This window comes from Electrophorus electricus, chromosome 17, assembly GCF_041902795.1.
Source record: "Electrophorus electricus isolate QZ-2024a chromosome 17, ASM4190279v1, whole genome shotgun sequence".
NCBI lineage: Eukaryota > Metazoa > Chordata > Actinopteri > Gymnotiformes > Gymnotidae > Electrophorus > Electrophorus electricus.
Window position 1 is genome coordinate 10,032,654 of NC_137513.1, and position 24,709 is coordinate 10,057,362.

Genomic DNA, 24,709 nt, shown 5'->3' on the forward strand with positions numbered 1-24,709 from the left:
CAGTTGCTTTGGTGGCATGTGTGATTCTGATTAATTAATAGGAAAGTTTGCTACAATCTATGACAGATAATGATCGTTATGTAATTAACAATTAATAGAACACACATGTAAAGCGGAGTGATGCATGTTTTGTCAAAGTCCCAGTGCTGTTATACTTTATATCAACACTAATGGAAACAGCTCGATCTTGATCTAGCAGTTTAGAAATGACAATGACATAAAACAACAATCTACTCACTACCCAGTCCTCCATGTACCTGAGACACCGAACACCTCAGCTGTTCCATCTTTATGTACTTCCTCAATGAACCTGTGCTCTCCTCATCCACAGCCACTGACAAGCCCTTTTAGCTACTTCAGATGCCTTCACAGTTATTCTTATCTTACAGCCTCTAAAACCAAATTTCACAAGTAAGGATGTGGCAGATCAAGCTACAAATCACCTAGTATTATATATGCCTGCCACCCACATTCTCTGATCTCAGCCACCTGATAGGCATACTTCAGCTTCTTCCTTTTGAATGCTTCTTCCACAATATTCTCGAATGGAATGGTTAACTCTACAAAATAAACTATCCATTTACTTTCAGTACAACACCATATCTGTTTAACAGCCTCTGCATCAATATCCAGTAGCATATCTGGCCACACCGTGGAACCTGTAGTTTTTCTACATACATCTAATACCAATTTTCATTCCTGCACTTCAACCCATCCACAGATAGTTATAGCCTGTGTTCACTCTCCAATACACTGCCCCTTGCACACAATCCTAATATCTCTATACGTATCATTATTAGGCAACAAGTTGAATCTTACACCAGTGCATGAAAGTTTGTGAACCCTTTACAAGTTTATGTATTTCTGCATAAATTTGACTTAGAAATTCAGATTGTCACACAAGTCCTAAATGCATACAAAGAGAATTAAATCAAACAAACAAGACAAAAATATGTATAACTGTCATTTATTTATTGAGAAAATGATCCCATATTACATATTTGTGAGTGGCAAAAGTATGTGAGACTTTATGATTTGCAGATAATTTGAAGATTAAATTTGAGTTGTGTTGTCAATCAATGGAAAGACAATCAGATGTCAGTGGACACCATGTTTAATTTAAAGAACAGGGATCTGTCAAAGTCTGACCTTCACAACACATGTTTGTGGAAGTGTATCATGGCACAAAACAATGGAGATTTCTGAGGATCTCAGAAGATGAGTTGGTAATGCTCATTAGGCTGGTAAAGGTTACAAAGTAATCTCTAAAGGGTTTGGACTCCACTAATCCAGATCCAGACAGATTTTGTACAAGTGGAGAACAATCAAGACCATTATTGCCCCTCTCAGGAGTGGTCGACCAACAAAGATCACGCCAAGAGCAAAGAGTGTAATAGTCCTTGAGGTCACAAAGCAACACAAGGTAACTTCTGAGCAGCTAAAGGTCCATCTAACATTGGCTATGGTTAATGTACACTGAACAACAATGGTGTGCATGGTTGCAAAAAAAAAAAAAAATCCACTGCTCTCCAAAAATAACACTGCTGCCTGTTTGCAGTTTGCTAAAGATCACATGGGCAATACATAAGACTATTGGAACAAATGTTTTGTGCATGGATGAGACCAAAATAGATATTTTTGGCTTAAATCAGAAGTGTTATGTTTGGAGAATGGAAAACACTGCTTTCCAACATAAAAAACATCCCTTCTGTGAAACATGGTGGTGGTAGTATTATGGTTTGGGCCGGTGTTGCTGTATCTGGGCTAGGACAGCTTGCACACTGAATTCCAAATTATACCAGCAAATTCTAAATGAAGATGCCAGGCTATCTGTCCATGAGCTGAATCTTAAGAGAAGGTGGATCAGGCAGCAAGACTATGACCCTAAGAACACAAGCCATTCTATCGAAGAATGATTAAAGAAGAATAAAGTTAAAGTTTTGGAATAGCCAAGTTAAAGTTCTGAACTTTAGACAATAGAAATGTTGTTGAAGGACCTGAGGCAAGCAGTTCATGGGAAGAAACCCACCATCATTACCAAGTTGAAGCTGTTTTGTACAGAGGAATGGGATAAAATTCCTCCAAGCTGATGTGTAGGACTAATAAAAAATTACTGGAAACGTTTAGTTGCAGTTATTGCTGCACAAGGAGGTCACACCAGATACCGAAAGCAAAGGTTCACATACTTTTGCCACTCACAAATATGTAATATTAGATAATTTTCTTCAACAAATAAATTTTGTCTAATATTTTTGCCTCATTTCTTTGATTTTGTTCTCTTTACCTACTTTTAGAACTTGTGTGACAATCTGATGAAATTGTATGAACTTCTAAATGGTTCACAAACTTTTAAGCACCAATATACAGTGATGTGAAAAAGTGTTTGCGCCCTTCCTGATATCTTACTTTTTTGCATGTTTGTCACCCTTAAATGTTTCAGATCATCAAACAAATGTAAATATTAGACAAAGATAACACAAGTAAACACAAAATGCATTTTTTAAATGAAGGTTTTTATTATTAAGGAAAAAAACCCCCACACCACTGTATGTGCTTATTATCAAACGGACATGCCATCACAGTTGGCCCCTCCTAGTGTCCTGTCTCCTTAGTTACCCTCTCTCCTTTGTTTTTGCCCCAGGTTCTGTTGTCTGTTCACATTCCCTTTGTTTCTGTCCCTTTACCTGTCCATGTGTCTATTCCGGTGCCTGTGTCCATTTTTCTTCCTGTCCCATTGACCCTGGCCTCATCTATCTTATGTTTTTGTTTTCCTCCTCCTTTTGTGCCACCGGTCAGCCCTCATTTGGCTATTTTTATTATGTCTCCTTGTCCTCTTTCCCAGGCATTTTATCATCCTCAGTCTGTTTCTGTTCAGTGTCCTGCTCCTGCTCCCTCATCTGCTTCTGCATCTATGTCCTGGTTCTTGTGCTGTTGTGTCTGTTCCCGGTCTTGTTTCTCTGCTTTTGGTTCCTGTGTCTGCTCCAGTGTCTATTGCTTTGTTTGCTCATGTTGAGTCCCCAGTTTCTGTGTCTGCCTTTTCTGTCCCTGCTGATTCTGTTCCTGATTTTGTTCCTACTCCAGGTTCTGTTCCTGTTGCTCCAGGTTCTGTTCCTGTTGCTCCTGTTCTTGCTTCTGCTCCTGTCTAATTCTAATTCTGCCTCATTTCCAGTTTCTGTTCCTGCTCTTCGCCCTGCTCCTGACCCTGCTCCTCATCTTGCCCAGTCTGTTTCTGTCTGTGTCTAGTCTTGTTCCTGGTCCTGTTCTGTTTTCTGTCCTATTTTGTGTTGTGCACTTTGGAGCAGCACATTTTGGGGTGGCAATGTCACGGTTTTCCCTCCTAGCATCCTGTCCCTCAGTTACCCTGTCTCATGTCTTCCTTGTTTTGGATCAGTTCCTTAGTTTTGTTTTCTCGGCCCCTCTTAAATTTCACCTGTCGTGTTTAGTTCTCATTAGCCCATGTATTTAATCCCTGTGGTTGTCTCAGCGTGTTGCCTGTTATCCAAGCCTCTATCGTGCAACATTACATACCAATAAAATATGCTTCAGCGTTTTAACCCCAGCTCGTAATTTACAACAAGGATCTTCACCTACCCACTGTTCGAGGTTCTGTGGAATTGGAATGATGTAGTAAGTTGCTCCAAGAAAAAAATGTAAAATGTAAACTTCTTCTTCCTGATGATGAACACTACCTCCTTCATCTTAAGCAGAAGATTGTTATTCCCAAACAACTCATCACAGTTGTTTACCAGATCCCTTCACTTCTTTTCCTGCCCAGTCCTGATTGCAACGAAGCACCTCAGAATCATATGAAAATTTCTGAGGGTGACACAGATTAAACATTTATTGGAATTCTGTGGTGAACAGTGTGAATAGGAATAAGGAAAGCACAGTTTCCTGTGGTGTTCCAGTACTGTTCAGTAACTGCTCAGAAAGACTGCTTCCCAGCCTTACAAACAGGTTTTCAAACAAGTAGTCAGTGACCTAGGAGATCATGAAGGTGTACATATGTATTTTGTCCATCTTGGATAATATTGAAAGCATTTTAGAAATCAAATAATGTAATTTACATTTGAAAGGGATTGAAAGGGAAGTAGTTCTTGTGCAGTAAGTAAATTACTGTATTGTCCACTCCAACCTGTGGCTAGTAAGCAAATTGCAGAGGGTCCAAAAAGAGCCTAGCTGAGATCTGAGGTGGGCCAAGACCAGTATCTCCAGGAATTTAATTACATGTGAGGGCAATTGGTCTGTAGTCATTTAATGATAAAGGAACAGTCTTCTTTGAGACAGGAACCAGAGAAGATGTTTTCCACAGCATTGGCATCCTCTCCTGATGAAGGTTCAGGTTGAAGAGATGTTGAAGGAACTCGCACTCCTGTTTGGTGCACACACAGTACACTGGGGCTAAATCCATTTTAAGTAAATCTGTTGCTGTAGGTGGGGGAGGAGGACATCATGCTGAGCCTGTTGATAAACCCATTATCCAAGATGCCACCCCCTGGCACTTATTTAATCCTGAAAACAGATTTCCTTCATGCTAGCCCACATCTCCTTTGTTCTGTTGAAGCTTGTCTTCCAGCTTCCTTCTTTAGACTTCCTTTTTCTCCCTCAGTTTCACCTTCAATTACTTCTACTCTTTGTCCCTGCTCCTTCTTGTTGACCAGCTCCTTTAATTCTATGGTGATCTGGGGCTTGTTTGGAAAACACACACTGGAACAATGGTATCTGTGATGCAGTCTGTCATACAGTTCATTTCTTCCCCAGCTGACTCACACAACACCACTCAATCTAAGGTCTCAGAGGAGACCTGCAGATCACTTACTGTTTCCTGGGACCATGAACTTATATTTATTGTAGACTGCTTTCAGACAACAGGCAAGCTTGTGGGTGCTCAAATCTTTCAATTACGTGTATACATCCGGTACCTTTGCAAACAGGATGTCCAGTATTCTGGGCTGTCTGGTTGTACTGTTTTCTTGCTAGGCAAGATCAGATTTCACAAGAATCCTCATTATTTTCAGATACTGAACCAGAAAAAAAGCAGAAGCAGAAAAAAATTAAAGTCGCAAGCCTTGGTGAACAAAAGCAATCAGAAAATGTTTTTGCGTAAGTTTAATGAAGAGACATCCTACTTGAAGGGTGATCTAAGACCAATCTAGTGATGTGTGGCTGGAGTAAACAAGAATTTAGGTGCATTACCATGGCACTCTGAGAAAGGACCCTTGTAATCTCAACATTTCTCTATATCCAATAAAAGAATCAAAGTGCAATGCAATGTATATGTGTGACACCACCTTATAATAAAATGGAATGTTGCCATTGTGAACAACTGGAAGACCCAGTGGATAATGACTCTAATGATTCAAATTCAGTTTCAGTGTATTTACAATCTTGGCAATTATGAAGATATGAACTTGGAAGATTCTGATGCCAATTCATCATCCTGAAACCCAACATTGTCAGTGAGCAATTCAAGCATTCTATATGGCAGACTCGTTACTGGTACAGTAATGTCCTGGAACAATAAGTACAAGATATCCTCACATGTAACACCCACTTGTAACACTTGGTTGTCGCAAGTTGAATCCAAATGCAAGTTTATTACAGGAATACAAAAACATGAAGCAAATACAGTACAAAACGGGAAATCCAAAACTCAGAGCCTATTTACACCTTGTATTAACATGCAATTTTGCGGAATACACCCAATATGCATTGCAATCTGTTCACTCAAATCACGTTTGCATTCAATACAAGTGTAAATGGAATGTGTTTTTGATATCCGCATATAGTTATGTAATCATAAATGATGTGTGGGTTGGTGTAATTTTTACGTGAGGAATTCATTTAGTCACACTGGGCATGTCTTTTAGTGAAAAGTGTAAATGGAATTGGGCCAAATTATCTTCAGATACAATTTGCATATGAAATGCATGTTAATGTAAGGTGTAAACAGGCTATCAGAGTAACAAAGTCAAGGTACCAAAAAGACAACAATAACTAGAAACTAACATGGCTCAGAAATTAAGACATTGCACTGAGGGTTCAGTGCAAACCAACAAGACTTTGTACTGAGGGTTCAATGCAAAGCCCTTAAATAACCAAGAAAATTAGCATAAACCAGGAACAGGTGTCACAACCTTAATCAGAAAAGGGGAGATTGTGACCTCCTCAGGTGTGAAGGAAGCTCACTGGGACAATCTGTGACACCGGCCTGCTGCCAATGAACAGATCAACATGTGTTTGAAAGCAGATGAATAAACTGGTCTGATGTCCAGAAAACACAAAACATCAGCAGATACAAAGGGAGCTTTAGTCCAGTAAGAGGAAATATTTTAGCAGATACCTCTCTGAAAGAGCCAAAAGGTTCAGAAGTAGTTATGATAATGACAGTGGCAAGAACAATGCACTCACTGACATTCACGGAGCACTTCTCACATTGGCCCCTCTAACCCATAGAACTTCAATGTGACACTTCCAAAACAGGAAACCTGGAACTTGATGAAAAATGGAGCAGCAAATTGCAGAAACAATATTTGGCATCAGAGAACAAAATTGATGGGTCCTGATTGCTTATCACCCTATCTAGATAAACAAATCTAATCACAAGCACACATGGAGTGGTCCACCAGTTTAACAAAGTTTGGTAGAATTCCACATTAAATCTAAACATACCACAGGATCCATAACTCTGCCATCTGTGAGACACAACTTTCACAAGACAGGAACATAATTAAATATGAATCTAATAATACGACTAAAGGTTGCAAATCTCTTCAGGTGGTAACAGAGAATATTCAGTGTCAAGGCAAGAGCTGAGTGATAGGAGGCAGGACACAAATGCTGAGTAGAGCAACGTTTATTAGGGCAAAATGTTTATTAGTGTCCTAGGTTGAAAATCCAGCAAAATCAGAAACAAAAAAAATCAGAGTAGATATTAAACGCAGAACATGGACGCTAAACATGAAACACAAAGAAGGCTACCTAATAAAACAAGGGATACAAACACACAAAAGCAGGAAAACAGGATAACCTGTAAACACACAGAACACTGTAACAATAAACAAAAACACAGGATTTAAATATCCACTGGAATGACAAGCAAACGAGGAACGCCTGAGGCCAATAAAGGGCATAACAAAAACAAAATGGGAGTGATGACAGCTTGGAAGAGCTCCTTCCAATTATGTATTCACAAAAATAGAATTAATAAAGGCTGATCAAAAAGAATTAAATTATTAACTGTTGAGACATTCAGTTCTGACAGGTACCAAAGCTGCAGCCAAGCCTTTGTGGGTGTTTATAGTTATTTTCTTCCATTGTTAAAGATTCAGATTTTTGCACCTGATTCAAAGTTTTGATAACCAATTAAACATTCATTCTTGGTGCAGCTTCATAAAGGTAATTTCACTTTATGTATCTCTCATTAACAGATGGACAGATCTGCAGACCATCTTGGGGTATTTTCACAGCAGCACTTTTTAGTTTGGTTAAATCTGACTCTGGTTCGTTTTCACCCTTGGTGCGATTCATTTGGGCAGATTTGAGTTAAATGGCTCCCGTAACCATGTTTAACTTGTAACAATACAGGTAATATACCAACAGCTATGAACAAATGCCCTCTCTACCATTGCTTCATGTTCAACTGCATAGATATATGCTCTAGTCCAGAAAACAGGTCCTTGTGATAAATGTATCACACTCAAACTAAAGTTCTCCTGCACCAGACAGGTCTGATCGCTTACAGTTACAGCATTTGGCAGACGCCCTTATCCAGAGCAACTTAGAGAGGTCCTCTGCAGTCTCTAGCAAATATGTAGCCTCATGTGAGTATAGATAGGTCAGTGTTAAGGATACTATTGTGTTATGTCCCTGGATGTAATGTTGAGGTGACAACGTTAGGTTGTTAGACAACGTTAGGTTGTCACTTAGCGGGGGGGGGGGGGGGGGCATTCCAGAAAGTGAGTTTAACAAACCTTAAACTTAAACTTGAACTCTGAGTTGAACTAACTCAACCCAACATACCAAGAGTTATTGGATCCCGGACAACCAGTTTAAATTTCAGGTATCAACATCAGTCAACTGTGAATAGACTGAACTTAATTGAAGTGTGTTCATGGTTAACTTCGAAAGCCATCATTTACTGAGCTTTGATAATGCGATTCTACATGCTTGTGGATGATAAAATAGAGTGGATTGCACTCTGCATCGTAACTTTAAATTAACATTACATATGCATACTTATATACTTTAAAAGGTAACAGCAACATTAGCAAAGGAACAACACTCAATACAAATGCATAAAACTGTATTGTATTGCCTAAAGCCTATTTAATCATTTAACACGTTAGCTATTTCACTGGTTTCCGCTTTTTAAATCTGGGTTAATTGTGATGATTTTCTGTTTTAATATAGCCTATGTAATCCAAGGGTAATAAAACATTGCTGGCAGCAAAGAAAATGTTAAATAAATGTTTTAAGCATAATTCAAAAGGTTAAGCTACTTCATTGATTCAGTGGTAAGCTTATAGGGGGAGTCTTATAGTTGAGCTTCACACTATACATTACAGGAAGAAAGCCAATTTCCACAGGTTTTCCATATGAGTATTCTGAGTATCTTACATGCAGTTACATAAGATCATAACTTGTGTACAAAGTTGTAAGTGCATGAAAGGTAGCATATATGAAAAATGTTATTGTGTAAAAAAAGAGCAAGGGTCATATATGATGTTTACAGGCCTTTTGAAAATTGGTTCAAGGATTAAATAGTCACATGAAATGAAACAAATTTTTGCCCTTTTTAAGTAAAGTCTTTTCTACCATTTTCAAACTTATGGTTGGGGATGGTGATGGTTTTGAGCATTTATTGAGAATTAAATTTATGCCAGGTGTGTTTACCTAAGGACTTTACCATCTCTGCCATGATCTCTGGTCATTGTGCTGTATGGCAGGATGTCTGCTGTACCAAACAAGCCACAATAATAATAATATTGTGAGGTCCTGTCTCCTAAAAGAGAGCTATAAAAAATATTGGTCCCATTTAAAATTGTTGTCTGTATTTAGTGTGACTTTTTTTTCTTTCAGAGTTGTAGGGGTTCTCCTATTTATATTTTGTTAGGGAGTTAGAGAAGATGACTTGTGTAAAAAATATACACATCCGCATGAAAGGCTTTCCGATCCTTTAGCGCGCGCACCTTTTGAGCATTTGTCATATTCGTTATTTGACTTGTGTTTTCGGGATTTAATTGTTTTATTATGTACGATACATCATTTGTGACGATCAAATGTTTATTCTACTGGTGTTTTTGCGTCTCCGTGAGTTTTTATTTGATGCTTAGTTCTTTCTGGGTCCTAGATTCTAGTGGCTATAGTTCGGTGTCAGAAAAATTGTAACTGTAAAACCCCATGCCCTCGTCGTGGACTCCGTACTTGTCCCTCTTTGAACTTTTGTTAGCATGATATCGCGTCTTTTGTGTTTATCCTTCCTCTCCCTCGCGTTCCCACTCCGCTAGTTTCCCCATCTCTCCTTATTAGTTCTACCTGTGTCTAGTTAGCATTCCTGACGTGTAAAAACCCTCCCCATTACGTGGTCGTGGCTGTCGCTTTCTGTCTACGTTTGACTGGTGTCGCGCTTTTTCCCGTTTAAACGCATTTTAACTTTCGTTTTTGAATGAACGCTTGTGCTATACACGCAGACACTTGCCTGCATCCTGCCCCACTTCGTCACAACTATCAGGATAATAGTCTGAGACTATAATGCAGTAAAAGATTGAAATGCTTACCCAGATAGCAAGATTCTTTAGGCTGCATCCCTACTAAACGTTTTCTGATCCTTTAGCGCACACAGTTTGAGTAGGTAGGCAAGATCTGAACCAAACTGTTTTCATGTCTACAAAGCGCACATGTACTGAGTTCTGTGAAACAGACCGCAGCCGAAAGTGGCAAATCTTAGAGTTTAAGTGAACATACATAAAATAAGCAAATAAATAAGTAAATAAATCGGACAAATATTTCGGACGTAGGCAGACCACGCCAAACAGTGAAATGCTTCACATAAATACGTGGGGGCCAGATATTGATTATATTGCTAAAATTATCATTAAAGTTGCTATTGAAAAGTACTAACGCTGAAGGAAGGGTACGCATAGGCCTACATATAAGTACATATGTTAATGTACTGATATAAATATAATGAAGTTACACTGATAGAATTTTTCCCCCCACAATGCAGGCCCTTTTAAAATAATGTTTCCACCCAGCTTGGTCTCGTTTCGGTCAGTTTATCTGTCTGATAGTTGTAATGTGTAATTGTAATGTGACGTTCCTGCTTCTGGAGTGTCTGTTTAAGCTTTTGTTGGTCGTGTGAAATAGCACTAAACATGTATCTATGTAAGCTGCAACAAACATATACGTAATTGCAGTAGAAACTATGATTAGGAAATAATTATAACAAGCCAATCAGTGGCTTGTGACTAGCTAAGAAAATACAGATGCAGAATGTAGAATCATTCTGCAGAGAATTGGTAATGAATTTAAAACTTTATTTAGTAAGACCAAACCAAAGCCTGTTGTTGGACTATCTCTGGCATCTCAGTACAATAAAACTGTGGCAGTAGCTCTACATGAAGTCAAACCAGGTCTGTGGTATCTTCACATTGTTGACTTGTTCATACAATTTACAGCATTCTGACTACAAAGAAGTCCTGTGAAACACTTTGTCCTTGATTGCCCTTTGGAGCAATGGAACCAAACACTTACTGAGGTCATAATGGAAGTGAAGACAAGTAATATCTGTGACAGAGAAACTAGACTGAACTGGGCTCTTATGGCCAAGAACATCATGCAAAATATCCTCATTCATTTGTGTTTGGCCAGAATCCCAACCCAAACCGACAAGCCCCCGGCTTTAGAGGGCACCACAAAAAGTGAATGGGTGGGAAAACACATTTCTGCTTTATATGCATCAAGAAAGGCTTTTACCAGAAGCAGAATGATCAGAATGAATACGGAGAGAAACAACTACATCAAACTGCATCAAAATTAAATATATATAATATGTTACAAAGTGTACTACAAGAGAGTGGATTGTCCAGAGTTGAAGGAAATTCCAAAAGGTACTGGCAGGAAAGCACAAGAAAGCCCACGTGCTTCCCCACATGCCAAAATGTTTGAAACATTCTCTTTCATAGCTCAGATTTATACCAAATCATGAGTTCTGGGCTCCCCTGAATGAATCAGTCTCTATCCCTAACCATGTGAACTGAACCCATTCTAATCCCCTAACATCTTTCTGCCCCTAAAAAACCCCCCACATTACTACCATTAGTTTATTTACTTTTTTTTATATTAAATTCTTATTCCCTCAATAACCACCAACCAAGTGGATAAAATCTTACACTAATCTACAATTACACTCTTTCCTCTTGACAACTTGTGTAGGCATGTTAGACAGTGTTTTCTGAATGATGTTATCCTTCCCAGCCACATGCTGTATTACTAGATTATATGGCTGCAACACTAAACTCCACCTAAATACTCTGATTGGATGTCTGAAATTTCGCCAAAAAGGTAAGAGGATCAAGGTCACTGTGCACTACCAAATCTCCCAGAGGACTTGACATATGGACCTCAGAATGATGAATGGGGAAAAACCAAAGCTAAGGATTATTTTTTAACAGTAGAATAAGTTTGTTGATGTTTATTCACTTTCTTCAAAAAATGTGCCACAGGTCTATTCACTTTTGACTCATCTGGCTGAAGTAACACCACACCTACTCCTACATCATAGGCCTCTACAGCCAACTTAAAAGGGACCTCAAAACCAGGGGCTATGAGTAAAGGATGGAATGCCTTTTTACACTCTTATGTCCAGCAAAACCGTACATCTTTTCTCAGCAAGAACATTGACCATTCTGTCACCACTGAAAAGTTCGGAAAGAAACGATGATAAAACCCACACATGCCTAAAACCCTCATCAATTCCCTTAATGCTCATGGCTCAGGAAGATCTAATATAGCCTTTACCTTAGCATGTCTGGGCTTTACCTTTCCATGGCCCACCTGTTACCCCAAATAAGTTACCTGACTTTTGCCTAACTTACATTTTGATAAATTCACTACCAACTGAGCCTTCTGGAAATGTCCAAACAACTCTATAACCTATAACCTACCAGATCATCAATGTAAGTAATGATATTTAAACCTGCTGTAATTTTATTCCTTAGCCACTGAAAAGTAGCAGGTGCATTTTTCATCTCAAAACCTACACTAATATAAACTCTTTGGCATAACAAAAGCAGAAATCTCTTGAGCCTGATCAGACAATGGCACCTGCCAGTACCCTTTCAAAAGATCCAACTTGGACACCCATTTGGCCTTACCAATACAATCTATACAGTCCTCTCATCTAGGTATAGATAAACAGATAAACAGATAACAGATAAAGCATCTGTTTTAGCCACCTGATTAACCTTTGGTTATCAACACAAAATCTCAGCATGCCATCTAGTTTTGAAGCCAGCATCACAGGAGAACTCCATTCTGTACAAGTTCAACACCTATCTTGTCCATATAGGATAACTCCTCCTTTTATCAGAGTCACATCCCCAACATCCACATCATGCACTGCACAAGCAGTTAAAATAGGTGTATCCATAAACAAATCTGGGAATTCCTGAATTAAAAACTCAATATCTCCCTGCTGATCCTTTGAAAGGTAAGTAAGATGTTGGCTTAGTTCTTGTAAATATGCAGAGATCTCTAACTGAGCACTAACCAGCTCTACTCTCCCCATCTCATCTTGCTTCAAAAAACTGCAGTATCAACTGTACGATTAACAGACACAGCAGCAACTGGACCTTTAAGCATTCTCCACCCTCCACAGGTACTGATTTGATATAAAGGTCCGGTAGTATTGGCTGCTTCTGAGCGGTGATAATAGGGCTTTAATAAATTCATGTGACAAAGCCTAGTCTTCTGATGCTGATCTGGAGTACTAATCACGTTGTTGTGATCACTTATCTTCTTCACAACTGCATAAGGTCCACAAAATCCACCACTAAGACTATTACCTGGCATTGGAGTCGGCATCAATACCTTATCCCCTACAGCAAAATATCTCACTGCCTTTTTATTGTACTGTGTTTTCGTATGTCCCTGCAGCTTCTGTAGATTTTTCCTAGCAATTTCACAGGCTGCCCACAGACAATCTTGATAAGTAGATGTACTGTAACAACATTCTTTCACTTGTTGGCTTCAGAAACATTTCCTTTGCCATCTTCAAGGGGCACCACACCTCATGACCAAACACCAGTTTGTAAGGTGTGAATCCTGTGGATTTATTAACAGCATCTCAAATTGCAAAAGGCAAAAATGGCATAGCAGCATCCAAATCCCATGGGAATTGCACGCAATAGGTCTTAGTCATAGTTTTCAGTGTCTGATGACATCTTGAGACTGTGGATGATGGGCTGAAGAGACTATTTGGTCGAAACCAAGCTCATGCATAACCTTCTGAAAATACCAGATGTAAAATTAGACCCACAATCTGACTAGACTTCTCTGGGAAACCCAAAACAAGAGAAAAATCTTAACAAAGCATCCAGAACCGTATGAGTTTTAATATTTCATAGAGGGATTGCCTCAGAAAAATGACTTGTCACATCCATAATGGTCAAAAGCTATTCATTCTCCTTTTTTTGTTTTTTGGAGAGGACAAACGCAACCTATCAAAACATGAGAAAATGACTCCACACACTGGAGGAAAATATAATGAGGCAATTTTCTAATTAGGCTTCTGAACCATCTGACATGTATGACAGGAGCAGCAAAGCCACTACATCTTGATGTAGCCTTGGCCAGTAAAAATGCTACATAACTTTTTTTTTTTTTTTTTGCGAATACCCATGTGCCCATGAGTCAAATGCAAAACATTGTCTCTATAACACAGAGGCAGCACAATCTGCTCCATCACAGCTGAGCCTTCTGAAGCAGGACAAACTTGAAGCCACCACCTGCCTATAAGAATATCCTCACGCCAGTATACTCCTTCCGTTATCATCTGCATCTCTGGAAAAGACACTCTCCCTCTGAGACGCTAGCTTAGGATCTCACTTATGCTCTTCCATTAATACCCAAGGACAGATTTTAAAAATACCTTATGTGATGGAAAGGAAATATAATCCTTCCTAATACACCCAAGGACTGATTACTCCAGATGCAAAACAACAACACTGACCAACAACAGCGACTGCACTAACTAGTGTCCCTCAAGATAGTCACAGGAGATTCAGATTCTCCCTCAGCTACTGAGATAAACCCCTCTGAAACAACACTTCTGTAAATGGGAGACTTGGTGCCTACTACAAATCAGACCCCATAGGGCACCAGAGCCACAGGATGACATTCGGTATTAGATTGCTCCTTCTGTAAAATAGTGCACTGTTCTCCCTCAGAGATGCTATAGTTCTTTGCATAACCACAGTGGATATAAACAACATTTAATTCACATTTTTTCAGCCAAACTTTTGTTAATGCGCAAGTCATTTGCAAAATGTTTAGATGTTAACCCAGCTAGTGAATAGATGAATCTTCAGTCTTTGTTTGAAGTCATCCAGTGTCTCAGCTGTACGGCACCCCTTGAGTGTCAGGACAGAGAACAGTGTTGATGCTTCTTTGTGTTTTAATGTTAGTGAATGTTAGCTGTAAAGCAGAATATCATCAGCAAATAAGTGGAATAAGAAACCATGTGAGGATAGGACCTCAGTAAGAGAGTGAGTATAGATGGAGAACAGAAGAGGACCAAGCCTTGTTGGATGCCAGTAGAGAGTCTGTATGAAGCAGATATGGATTCCCTCCATGACACCTGATATGACCATCTATAGAGGTAAGAAGGAAACCATGCTATGCCACTACTCTCAAATCTTGTGAGGATGAACAGGAGGATCTTGTGGTTGACTTTTTTGAAGATTGCTGAGAGGTCAAGAATCAGAACGGATGACATTTTGGCTGATCTAGCAGCATGCAGCTTCTCAGTAACAGCTACAAGTGCTGTTTATTTGGAATGTGTTGTTTAAAACTCTGAGCACTTGGGATCCTGTAATTCATTACATAAAAGAAGGAAAGACAGATTGTATACAGAATGTTCAAGAATTTTAGAAAGACAGAAGTGATACCAGTCAATAGTAGTAAATAGCTAAGATGTCAAATGAAAGAAAGAAAGTTGGAGTGTTGTATACTGTAACGTTGAACGGTAAGGAGGTGGACGCTTGTGCGGACAAGAGAAAGATTTAATAGGGGCAAATCCAAAATCAGAGTCGTTAAAGCAGTCCAGGGTCATAGAGCCAACACAGAGAGTACATGGATACATGACTAACAAACAAAAACCCACACGAAGGCAAACAGGGAAGCAGGCTATAACTACAACTAGGAAAACACTCGGTGCTAAACAAGACCAGCTAAGAAAAATGAAGGCTTTGGAACACAGATTCATGAAACAACCACAACGAAACAAATTCAATGAACAGCAAAAACACAGGCATCAAGACATGGTTTAAATACATGAACTTAACGAGGAACAGGTGTGTAAAATCAAATGAGGGGTGAAGAAAATGAAACTATGGCATGGAACTAAAAAACACAAGACATGGAAAATACGGAACCCAGCAGGGACTGATCGTGACATATACATGTATACAGGTTTGCTGTTTGACTGGGACAATGTTTGTGGCAGCATCATGAAGACATCACTCTCAACATCACTTTCACTGTAACCAATAACACACAAAATATTGTGGACAATCAAAGAACCCACTGGCCCTGGGCCACTGATTTGGAGGTTTGTCCTTACTCTTAAAGCCGAAGATAAAAATGTAGTCACACTCAACCCAGTAACTCATTCTATGGATAGAGTTAGATAATCCATGCCAGCCACTAAAACAAGTATCAGCATGACATAATTATAGCTTTTCAACTATACTAAAGATTACTGAGAGGTCAAATTAATCAGAACAGATGACATTTTTGGCTGATCTAGCAGCATGCAGCTTCTCAGTAACAGCTACAATTGCTGTTTATTTGGAATGCATTGTTTAAAACTCTGAGCACTTGGGATCCTGTAGTTCATTCTATATAAGAAAGATTGTATACAGAATGTTCAAGAATTTTAGAAAGCAGACACAAGTGATTCCAGTTAATAGTAGCAAATGGCTAAGATGTCAGGTGAAAGAAAGAAAGTTGGGAGTGTTGTATACATGTTGTATACAGGTTTGCTGTTTGACTAGAACAATGCTGGTGGCACCATCATGAGGACACCACTCTCAACATCACTTTCACTGTAACCAATAACACACAAAATATTGTGAACAATCAAAGAACCCACTGGCCTGGGCCACTGATTGGGAGGTTTGTCCTTATTCTTAAAGCCGAAGATAAAAAGATAGTCAAACTCAACCCAGTAACTCAGTCTATGAATAGAGTTAGATAATCCATGCCAGCCACTAAAACAAGTATCAGCAGGTTGTAATTATATCTTTTCAAGTTATGCTTATAGATTATGAGAAGGTGACAAGGAGTTTAATTGACATTAAAACTGAATGAATATAAATAATAATAATAATATGGAAGATATTGAAGCTATAACAGCACTTCGCGGCAGTTACGTTCAACAAAATCTCTCTCTCTCTCTCTCTCTCTCTCTCTCTCTCTCTCTCGCACGCACACACACACACACACACACACACACACACACACACACACACACACACACACACACACACACACACACACACACACACTCACGAATAGCCAACTGCAAGCGATGAATCTGTCATCGTCTTGTGAATTTGATACGCACTGCTTATTGCCATAACCCCGACCTCTGCACATGGTTCCCATAGCGCTCGTGGCTGGTGCGCATTTAAACGCACGAGGAAGCGGCGGATTCCATCGCACACAGAAGAGACTCTGTACGGATCAAAGTCCACTGACAGTCTTTCGTGGTCTCGCGTTCTCCTATTTCGGTTTCTTTCGGTTACAGTTCCAACACCTGTTCCAAGAAGTTTCGTATGAGCACATTACGTTTTCTACGTCATAGCCTAAGATATGGTCAGTTGGAGTTCCATACCCATAAAGGGCAAGTGGCTTTCTCTTTAATTTTAAAAGCAATATAGACTCTTCCTCTATATATTTTCCGAAATATATAGAAATTCCAGTTTTTACTTATAATTAGCTTACTTTAGTCTACCACGATTATTCCTTTTGAATTTGTGATAAACGATTGCGGATTTTAAAGTTAATATGACATCCCACGCAGAGGTTCCGCTGGCGTACTGGAAACTCGCCACGAAGCTGCGCTAGTAGTTGCGACAGGGGAGGGAATAACCAGCAGTCACGTCAAAATCTTTTGAAAGCACAACAAATCATACCACGATATGTTATTAACTCCATTCACGCTTTGCACGTTTCTGTGCCAGCTGTACCAGAGACCTAGAGAGTAATGCAGAATGCAAGTTTAGCAAGTAAGCCAGACCTACTAACTCGGGGCAAGTTTGCATTCCAGAAACCCAGAATAGGTGTAAATTAGTTGCTTCGGCAATACACGGCATGAAGTTTGCCTGCTATCGAGCAGGTTTACTGAACATAAACCAGTGTTAATCGTCACAACACTGGCCGGATCTGCATCGAGAAAGTATATTCGAATTTATCGAATATGCTTGGTCATTTTTTTTTAACGATCTTAACTAATGTAGTTTTCTACCGAATCAATCTTTTGAATTTTTTTTCACCATCACATTTGACTACAGGATCGTGTATTTGCCCTGTTTAACTACAAAATGTATGCGACGTTTTTTTTAAAGTGCTTTCAGAACAAAGGGCTTTTCAATTTTAAAAAAGTATATATATATATGTGTGTGTGTGTGTGTGTGTGTGTGTGTGTGTGTGTGTGTGTGTGTGTGTGTGTGTGTGTGTGTGTGTGTGTGTGTCAAACGTTCAGAATAAATTATACTAAAACTGGTAAAACTAACACTACAATGAATAAAAATATTTAACATTGTGATTTAATCAAATTAAATGCAAAAACAGTACCAGAATTTATTGTAAAAGGTTAACAATCCATAACAATTATAATTAGACCAATGGAGGTCTAATTTGGTGAAGTATTTGGCTTCTCTACGCTGTTCTAGGGTGACAGGGACAAGCAGTAAGGAGTGCATATTATCTGGATATCTGGTAGAGGTTGCAATAATTAATGCATAGACGTAGACCTCCGTCCTTCCTTGAAGAAGCCAGATGCCAGGGGGGATGTGGAAGGTTGAATAAAGCCTTGACTTAGTGCTTCATTAATGTAAGTGTCCATGACTTTCTGCTCCTCTTGGGAGAGGGGATATATGCAGGCTTTAGGTAACACGACTTCCTCCAGGAGATCAATGGAGCAATCATATGCGGTGAGGGGGTAACAAGGTAGCTCTTTGTTTACTGAACACCATAGCGAGATCCTGGTAATCTTGAGGAACAGAAAAGGTGTGGTTGTCAGCAGGGCTTTCTACAGAGGTGGAGCATAGGTTCACTTTAGGCAACGTTAGACAGTCCTTCTGACCGAGATGACCAATGAATGATCTCCCTTTGTGAACATGATATGTTTGGGTTGTGTTGTTCCAACCATAGAAGGCCCAGAATGATTGGGAAGGATGATGCTTATATAACCAGAAACGAGATGAGTTCTGAGTGAAGTGCACTTGTGGTGAGTCACTGGTGTAGTGCAGTGAGTGATGGAACGAGACCCTATTGAAGACCCATCTAGAGTGGCTAGGCAAAGGGTTTTTGGTAAGGGCTCTACGGGGATGTCTAAATCCTTTACCAGGTGGTCGTGCATGAAATTGCCCTCTGCTCCGGAGTCAACCAGGGCTGTAAAACAGAGAGGATGGCGTGTGAGCCCTAACACGGACAGGTAACAAATGACTTCACTACCATCTTTTTAACGAGTATGATCCCAACCTTGGCAAGTGGGTTGGAGTCCATGCCTCCTCTATGGGACAAGGAAGCAGACACAACACTCCCTGATAACCTGATAACATTCCCTGATAACATGCCGAAGACCCACAGTAAAGACAAAGTCCCTCCTGGAAATAGCATCTCTTCTCCTCCTTGGTAAGGCGAGAGGAATCACATTGCATGGGCTCTGCTGCATTCTCTTGTCTGGGATCCACACTTTTACAGGAGTGGTATAAGTTAAGCAGGTACTCTACTTGGTCTTCGTTCCCGCAGAAAACGGTCAAGATGAATGGCTAGGGTTATAAGCTGATCATCCCGGCAAGCCAGTTCCTGTAGTACTTCTGTGTTCAGACCTGTGAGGGGAAAATGGTTGTTTAAAAGAATTGAGAAAATGTGACCTTCGTGACCCTTGCCCTTGACCAGTCTGTAAGGAAGGCACGAATAAAGAGGTGAAAAAAAGTGATGATGCAGCTGATGAAAAAGCAGAAGTATGGCAGTTATTGCTTAGCTGTTGTCGGGCAGAGTTAAAATACCGAGGTAACAAATTGTTCTTTGCAGAAAAGATAAGCAATGAAGCACGGGGATGTGTTTTGCAACCCCCTTTAGGTGCGCTCATGAGTTTAGCACATGAGAAAACAGCAGGAAGCGACGGGGTGATATATACTCGTGTAAGAGAGAAGTCAGCGGCTTCTCTCCCTCGGTGCATAAGGGACAGAACCAATAAAGCTCGCTCATCTGCACATACGGTTTGAGTCCGATTGATTTTTTCTCCACAGACCGTTCCCAAAAGTGATAAGCAGGGCCGGATCGTTCCGCCCACTACCAACAGCAACGGCACGGAACTCACGGGCATAGTCCGACACAGAACGGTTGTCTCTGCGTAATTTGGTAAGCATTTCTCCGCATTCCATCCCACGCATGCCATCCTCTCATGTGGGCGATTTAATACGGCTTCAAAGTGAGCGTTAAAGTCCTCGTAAGAAACCGCCTGTATATTCTCCCAGATGGCAGTAGCCCAATCTAGCGCTTTTTCCGTTAGAAGAGAGGTAAGGAATGCAGTCTTTGCTTGGTTAGAACAAGGAGGGATGCTATTGAAATACAGGGTGCATTGTAACAAAAAAACAAAACAAAACAAAAAAACCCAGCACTTTTCTGGAGAGCCGTCGTATTTATCGGGTTTACTCACGGGGACTGCAGTTGGGGTGTAACGGAGTTGGGTCGTGCTGGGAGAAGTAGTCATTGCGTGTAACCGGGGTGTAAGTTCTCGGAGACATTATCAGAGTTCTGACATTTGTGCCTGTTGATCTGCTTGTTGTTTGGTAATCGTGTCCATAGACCGCATGAATCCCTCGAGTACCTGTTGGTGTTAATGCCTCCGAATCCGCCGTCTACATATTGTCGAAGTGTTCCGTGACGGGGCAAGCAAGGTCAGACGCTCGCGGATGTAGAGCGATTGATTTATTGTATTCCAAATTCGTGGTGGGTGAACAAGCCAGGGTCAAACCCAGGAAACTAAAGACAGGGGTAATCCAAATGATTAGGGCAAACAGTCCGAGTCAAAAAACCAGAGAGCAATCATAAACCAGGCAAACTATTCCAAAAAAAGGGCAGGCAAAAATCAGAAGACAGAAAAGCAAAAAACAAAACAAAACAAAAAAAAACACACGAGAGAAATCGAGAAAATGACACTCGGTATGCACAATATATACTAGGGGCAATACTTCGCAATACTGGGAAGTTCTAGGCAGGTTTAAATACAGTTGAATGTAGAGAAAAGGGTAATATCAATATTCCGGTGATGAAGATCTGAAGGAATGATTTGTTGACGAACAGCATGTTGGGTGTTGTAGTGTGCTTGGGGTTTGGCCGACGTGACAAGTCACACGCTGACCAGGAAAAGCAGTATTGGAAAACAAATACAGCTGTCATTCATCCCACATGACATTTGTATGATTTGTTTGTCAAAAAGCCTATGGTAATGCAGGTTGTCAACATAAATTAATACAAAAATATGTTTTGTCCTGCTCAGTTCATAAGCATGAAACTGTTCCTGAAATGTTCCAGTAACTAAAAGCACAGTGAGCAGCATCAATCTTCTATGTATTATCAGAACAGAATCAATCTGATAAATCAGAGGCATTTCAGATTCAACGTTGCCTCAGATTCAGAATTTCAAACAATGAAAAGATTCTCTAACTCCTCAAAACATGCCTCAACCTTCTTGCACATTTTGGTTTGTTTTTCATCTCAAACGTGCTTAAAGTTATGTGTTTCTTTAGCCTGCTGATAGAAATTTTTGACAATAACTTCCATAGAAATCACAGCAGAATTCACTATACTTTGACCTACACATGCTGCCTTAGTTCAGCAATTACTGATGCACAAAAATTTGTTGTATGGCAAAGATAACTCTGACTCAGACAGTACATTTTCAGTTGATACTTCAACATGAGTGGCATTAAAACTATTTAGGGTACTTTGAGGATTTGAAAATAAGCATCTTCTACAGAAGCCAATGAACTGCTTATATGGCACTTGGTAAGATGTTTTCTAAAACCAGAAAGGCTAACAACAGAATGTCAACATCCCACTTGGCTATGTGTCTAAGATGAAGTGTCTTCCTTGTACCGAGTTCACAAATTAGCTTAAGGTGTTTAATAAGGCTGTTTAGACGTCTATGGTCACCTTTGCAAAGAAAACACTGCATAGTTTCACCTCAGCAGTTCTTCACTAACCATTTTTGTTCTTAATTCATTAATTAAGGTCTCCTTTGTTTTCCCCATGTCAATAATGTTGATGGTTGTTTGCACAAAAATCAAAACATTGTTCAGGCAAGAACTACACAATGTACCAAGGCCAAAATGGGCCTTAAAGAGTTTGCCAAAGGCACTGAACCCATTGCCTTGCGTAGGAGTGCATGCTTGTCAATATCAATGAAGTAGCAGTGAATGCTTCAACAAAAAGCATATTTTGCATCTACATAAAACAGTAATGACAGGATAAAATACTCATATCATTCTCAGCTTCAACACCACACTCAGCATTGCACATCAAATCCAAGAGTTCTGTGGTGAGTACAAGCCCATGGCTTTCCTCCATCATTCTTCTTTTAAAGATGGTAGGCCACCTTTCCAAGAATTTGTTGGCTGTAGCCTCATCAAACATAAATCTGAAGTCTTGTTCTATCTTCAGAACAAAAAAACCCCTAAACGTGTAAAAAAAAAAAAAAGGCCACCTACGTCGATGGAGTCTGTGCATCCTGCTCCTTACCCTGCGACACTTGGGCCGTTACAGGCAAAATATGAAGGTATTTTTCAACTTCACACTGACAGCGTCTTCGTCAGCAGAATATCTTGAAACAGCAAGATATGGCTGGTTCCACATCCTCGTCATTTGACTCTTGATGACTGGTGAAGGTTTGTCTGTGCCACCAACTTAAGACAAAAGACAATTTGATAGCCTCCTGCCTTCACAATTCATGTTATCATATTAGTCAGTAACTAATAAATTAACTTACCTTTGGGGGATTTGCTTCATTAGGCACCTTTCCTCTGCAGTTTTTCTTTGTATGGTCTTCAATTGCCACGTTTTACTGAGACCCACTCTCTGGATCTTAGTAATGTTCCTATGTAATTACATATAAATATATACAAGTACATAATATAAACAATTCCAATGCTGAATGTATGCACAGGTTTGCAGTGACATGTTTACTTGCTGTGGGTATGGGTGTTCCAGATAAGAAAACAGTGCAACTATCCCCTGTGCATGCATCACCCAGACACTTTTTTTTTTGGTGGGGGGGGGGGTGTCTTAGGAGGGAGGATGTCTTCGAGAAGCTATGTGTATTCAATGATGATACCATCATACTCATTTGACATCAGACAACACAATCAAAATAATCTTTGTACCCTAATTACATTCTTATTGCTTACCCATCTGTTTTTATCATCTCAGAAGCAAATATGCTAATCATTTGTCCTCTGGTGGCATCTGTCAGAATGTAGTTTTTTTCATACTCTTGCACTCATTCACCACCAGGTTTTGATGTTAGGATTTTCTCAATTAACTTTAAGTGGAAAAATGTGCTTTCAGTAATTTTGCAATCATATGTAAAAAGTGCAATTTAACAATAATTATTTCATTAATTAGCCCACCATTTGGAACAACATTCATATAGTACTAATGTTTTACCTAAATAAGATAAATCAATATTTTGGGGAATACCCTTGATTTTAGTTATGATTTTCTATCACAGATTTAATGTGTTTCACATGTTGGGTGACAACAATGTGCAAAAATCCAAATAGCTTGGCTTTGTTTGATGGCTTGTAATCACCCATCTTCCTCTTGAATACTCATTTATTATTATTAGTAGTAGTAGTGGTACCACTAGTAGTAGTAGTAGTAACAATTATATAGCACCTTTCTCAAATGCAAGGAAACATTTTACACACAGAACTCAGATCTACAGTCATGTGACACATACCAGTGAGAAGTGGCAACCAATTTGTACACACTAGAACATTTTGACACTCTGAAAATAACCAAAATACCTTTCCCGTGACATTTGAAAGTTTTCAGCTTTGAAAAGCACAAAGTTCAGAGTTCAAGTTCAAGTTCAAAGAGGTTTTATTGTCATTTCAGCTATATACAAGTACACAACAAAAACGAGACAATGTTCCTCCAGGACCATGGTGCAACACAAAACAACAGTGCAACAGACAACATGCTACACAAGTTGAGACAACATGCTACACAAGTTGAGTTACCTATATATTCATAACAGACAGGTACTACTAGCTCTGTGATTTTGTTGTGTGAGAATTAAACTAATGTATAATTCCATAAATTCTTAACATCAATTAAATGTGTGATTTTTGAGTATTTCAAAGATTTTTGTAGGCTTTACGTGAGAAAATGCTTGTTTGTTACAATTGTTACTATTGTGGTGATTGTTGGCCTCCCTTTGAGACTTACTTCCTCTCAAGGTTTCTTCCTCTGATCTAGGGAGTTTTTCCTTGCCACGGTCACCCTTGGCTTGCTCACTGGGGGCTTGGACTTGGACATTTGTAAACCTGCTTTGTCACAACATCTGTAGTATAAAGCGCCATATAAATAAATTTGACTTGACTTGTTTAACGTTTACAATAAATGTCACATTATTGAATGCACAAAATATTAATTGTATGTCAAAACTCAATTCATCCCTTTTTGGTCACACTGGTGTGCTAAATCAGCCACCACAGGATGTTATATTGTGCGTTTTATGTCCACTGAGCTATACTCATGACCAAAGATATTTGTATGCAATGCATGATTTGGCCTATAACAATGGAGTCAGGCCCGGAATCGCACAATCTGAAACCAGCTTAAGATGTGATTATCTCACTTCACTTAAAGCCTGTAAAAACTTATAACTTATAATGCTCCATAAAGTATTATGTATTAATATCTGTCATATTTAAAAGCCATATAAAAAACACACTTCACTTAAAGTCTGTAATGACCTGGTATAATGCTTTATTATGTGTTATATATGTATGTTATATACTTTTATAAATAATTGGTAAACAGCAATTTGAGAAATCAAAGATGTAAATTAAAATGCATTATATCTAATACATAAAGATCAGGAATATGCCATTTGCTCATTGTATATACCAATCACGAATTAGTATATTACAACTGTATGTGCTATTTGCTGAGTTGTAAATGCCAT

At 39.3% G+C, this 24,709-nt stretch overlaps 1 protein-coding gene and 1 long non-coding RNA gene across 5 annotated transcripts in view; one reads left to right on the plus strand and one right to left on the minus strand.

Moving 5' to 3' along the window:
- The window catches only part of LOC145651900 (uncharacterized), a 36,043-nt gene extending 14,960 nt beyond the window's left edge, over positions 1–21,083 (minus strand). Inside the window, exon 1 of one of the 4 annotated variants that reach the window (XM_081700647.1) lies at positions 20,174–21,083. In XM_081700647.1, the coding sequence (XP_081556773.1) occupies positions 20,174–20,261 (88 nt within the window). In that variant the 5' untranslated portion in view covers positions 20,262–21,083. Of the gene's footprint in view, positions 1–16,849; positions 17,403–20,173 lie in introns of those variants that run through there. The other 3 variants (XM_081700644.1, XM_081700643.1, XM_081700646.1) reach the window with 3 other exon arrangements.
- LOC145651901 (uncharacterized) lies at positions 19,358–24,709 on the plus strand. The gene is made up of 3 exons (XR_014117987.1): positions 19,358–19,875; positions 23,635–23,780; positions 23,998–24,709. It is a non-coding gene; the product is annotated as an uncharacterized LOC145651901 (long non-coding RNA).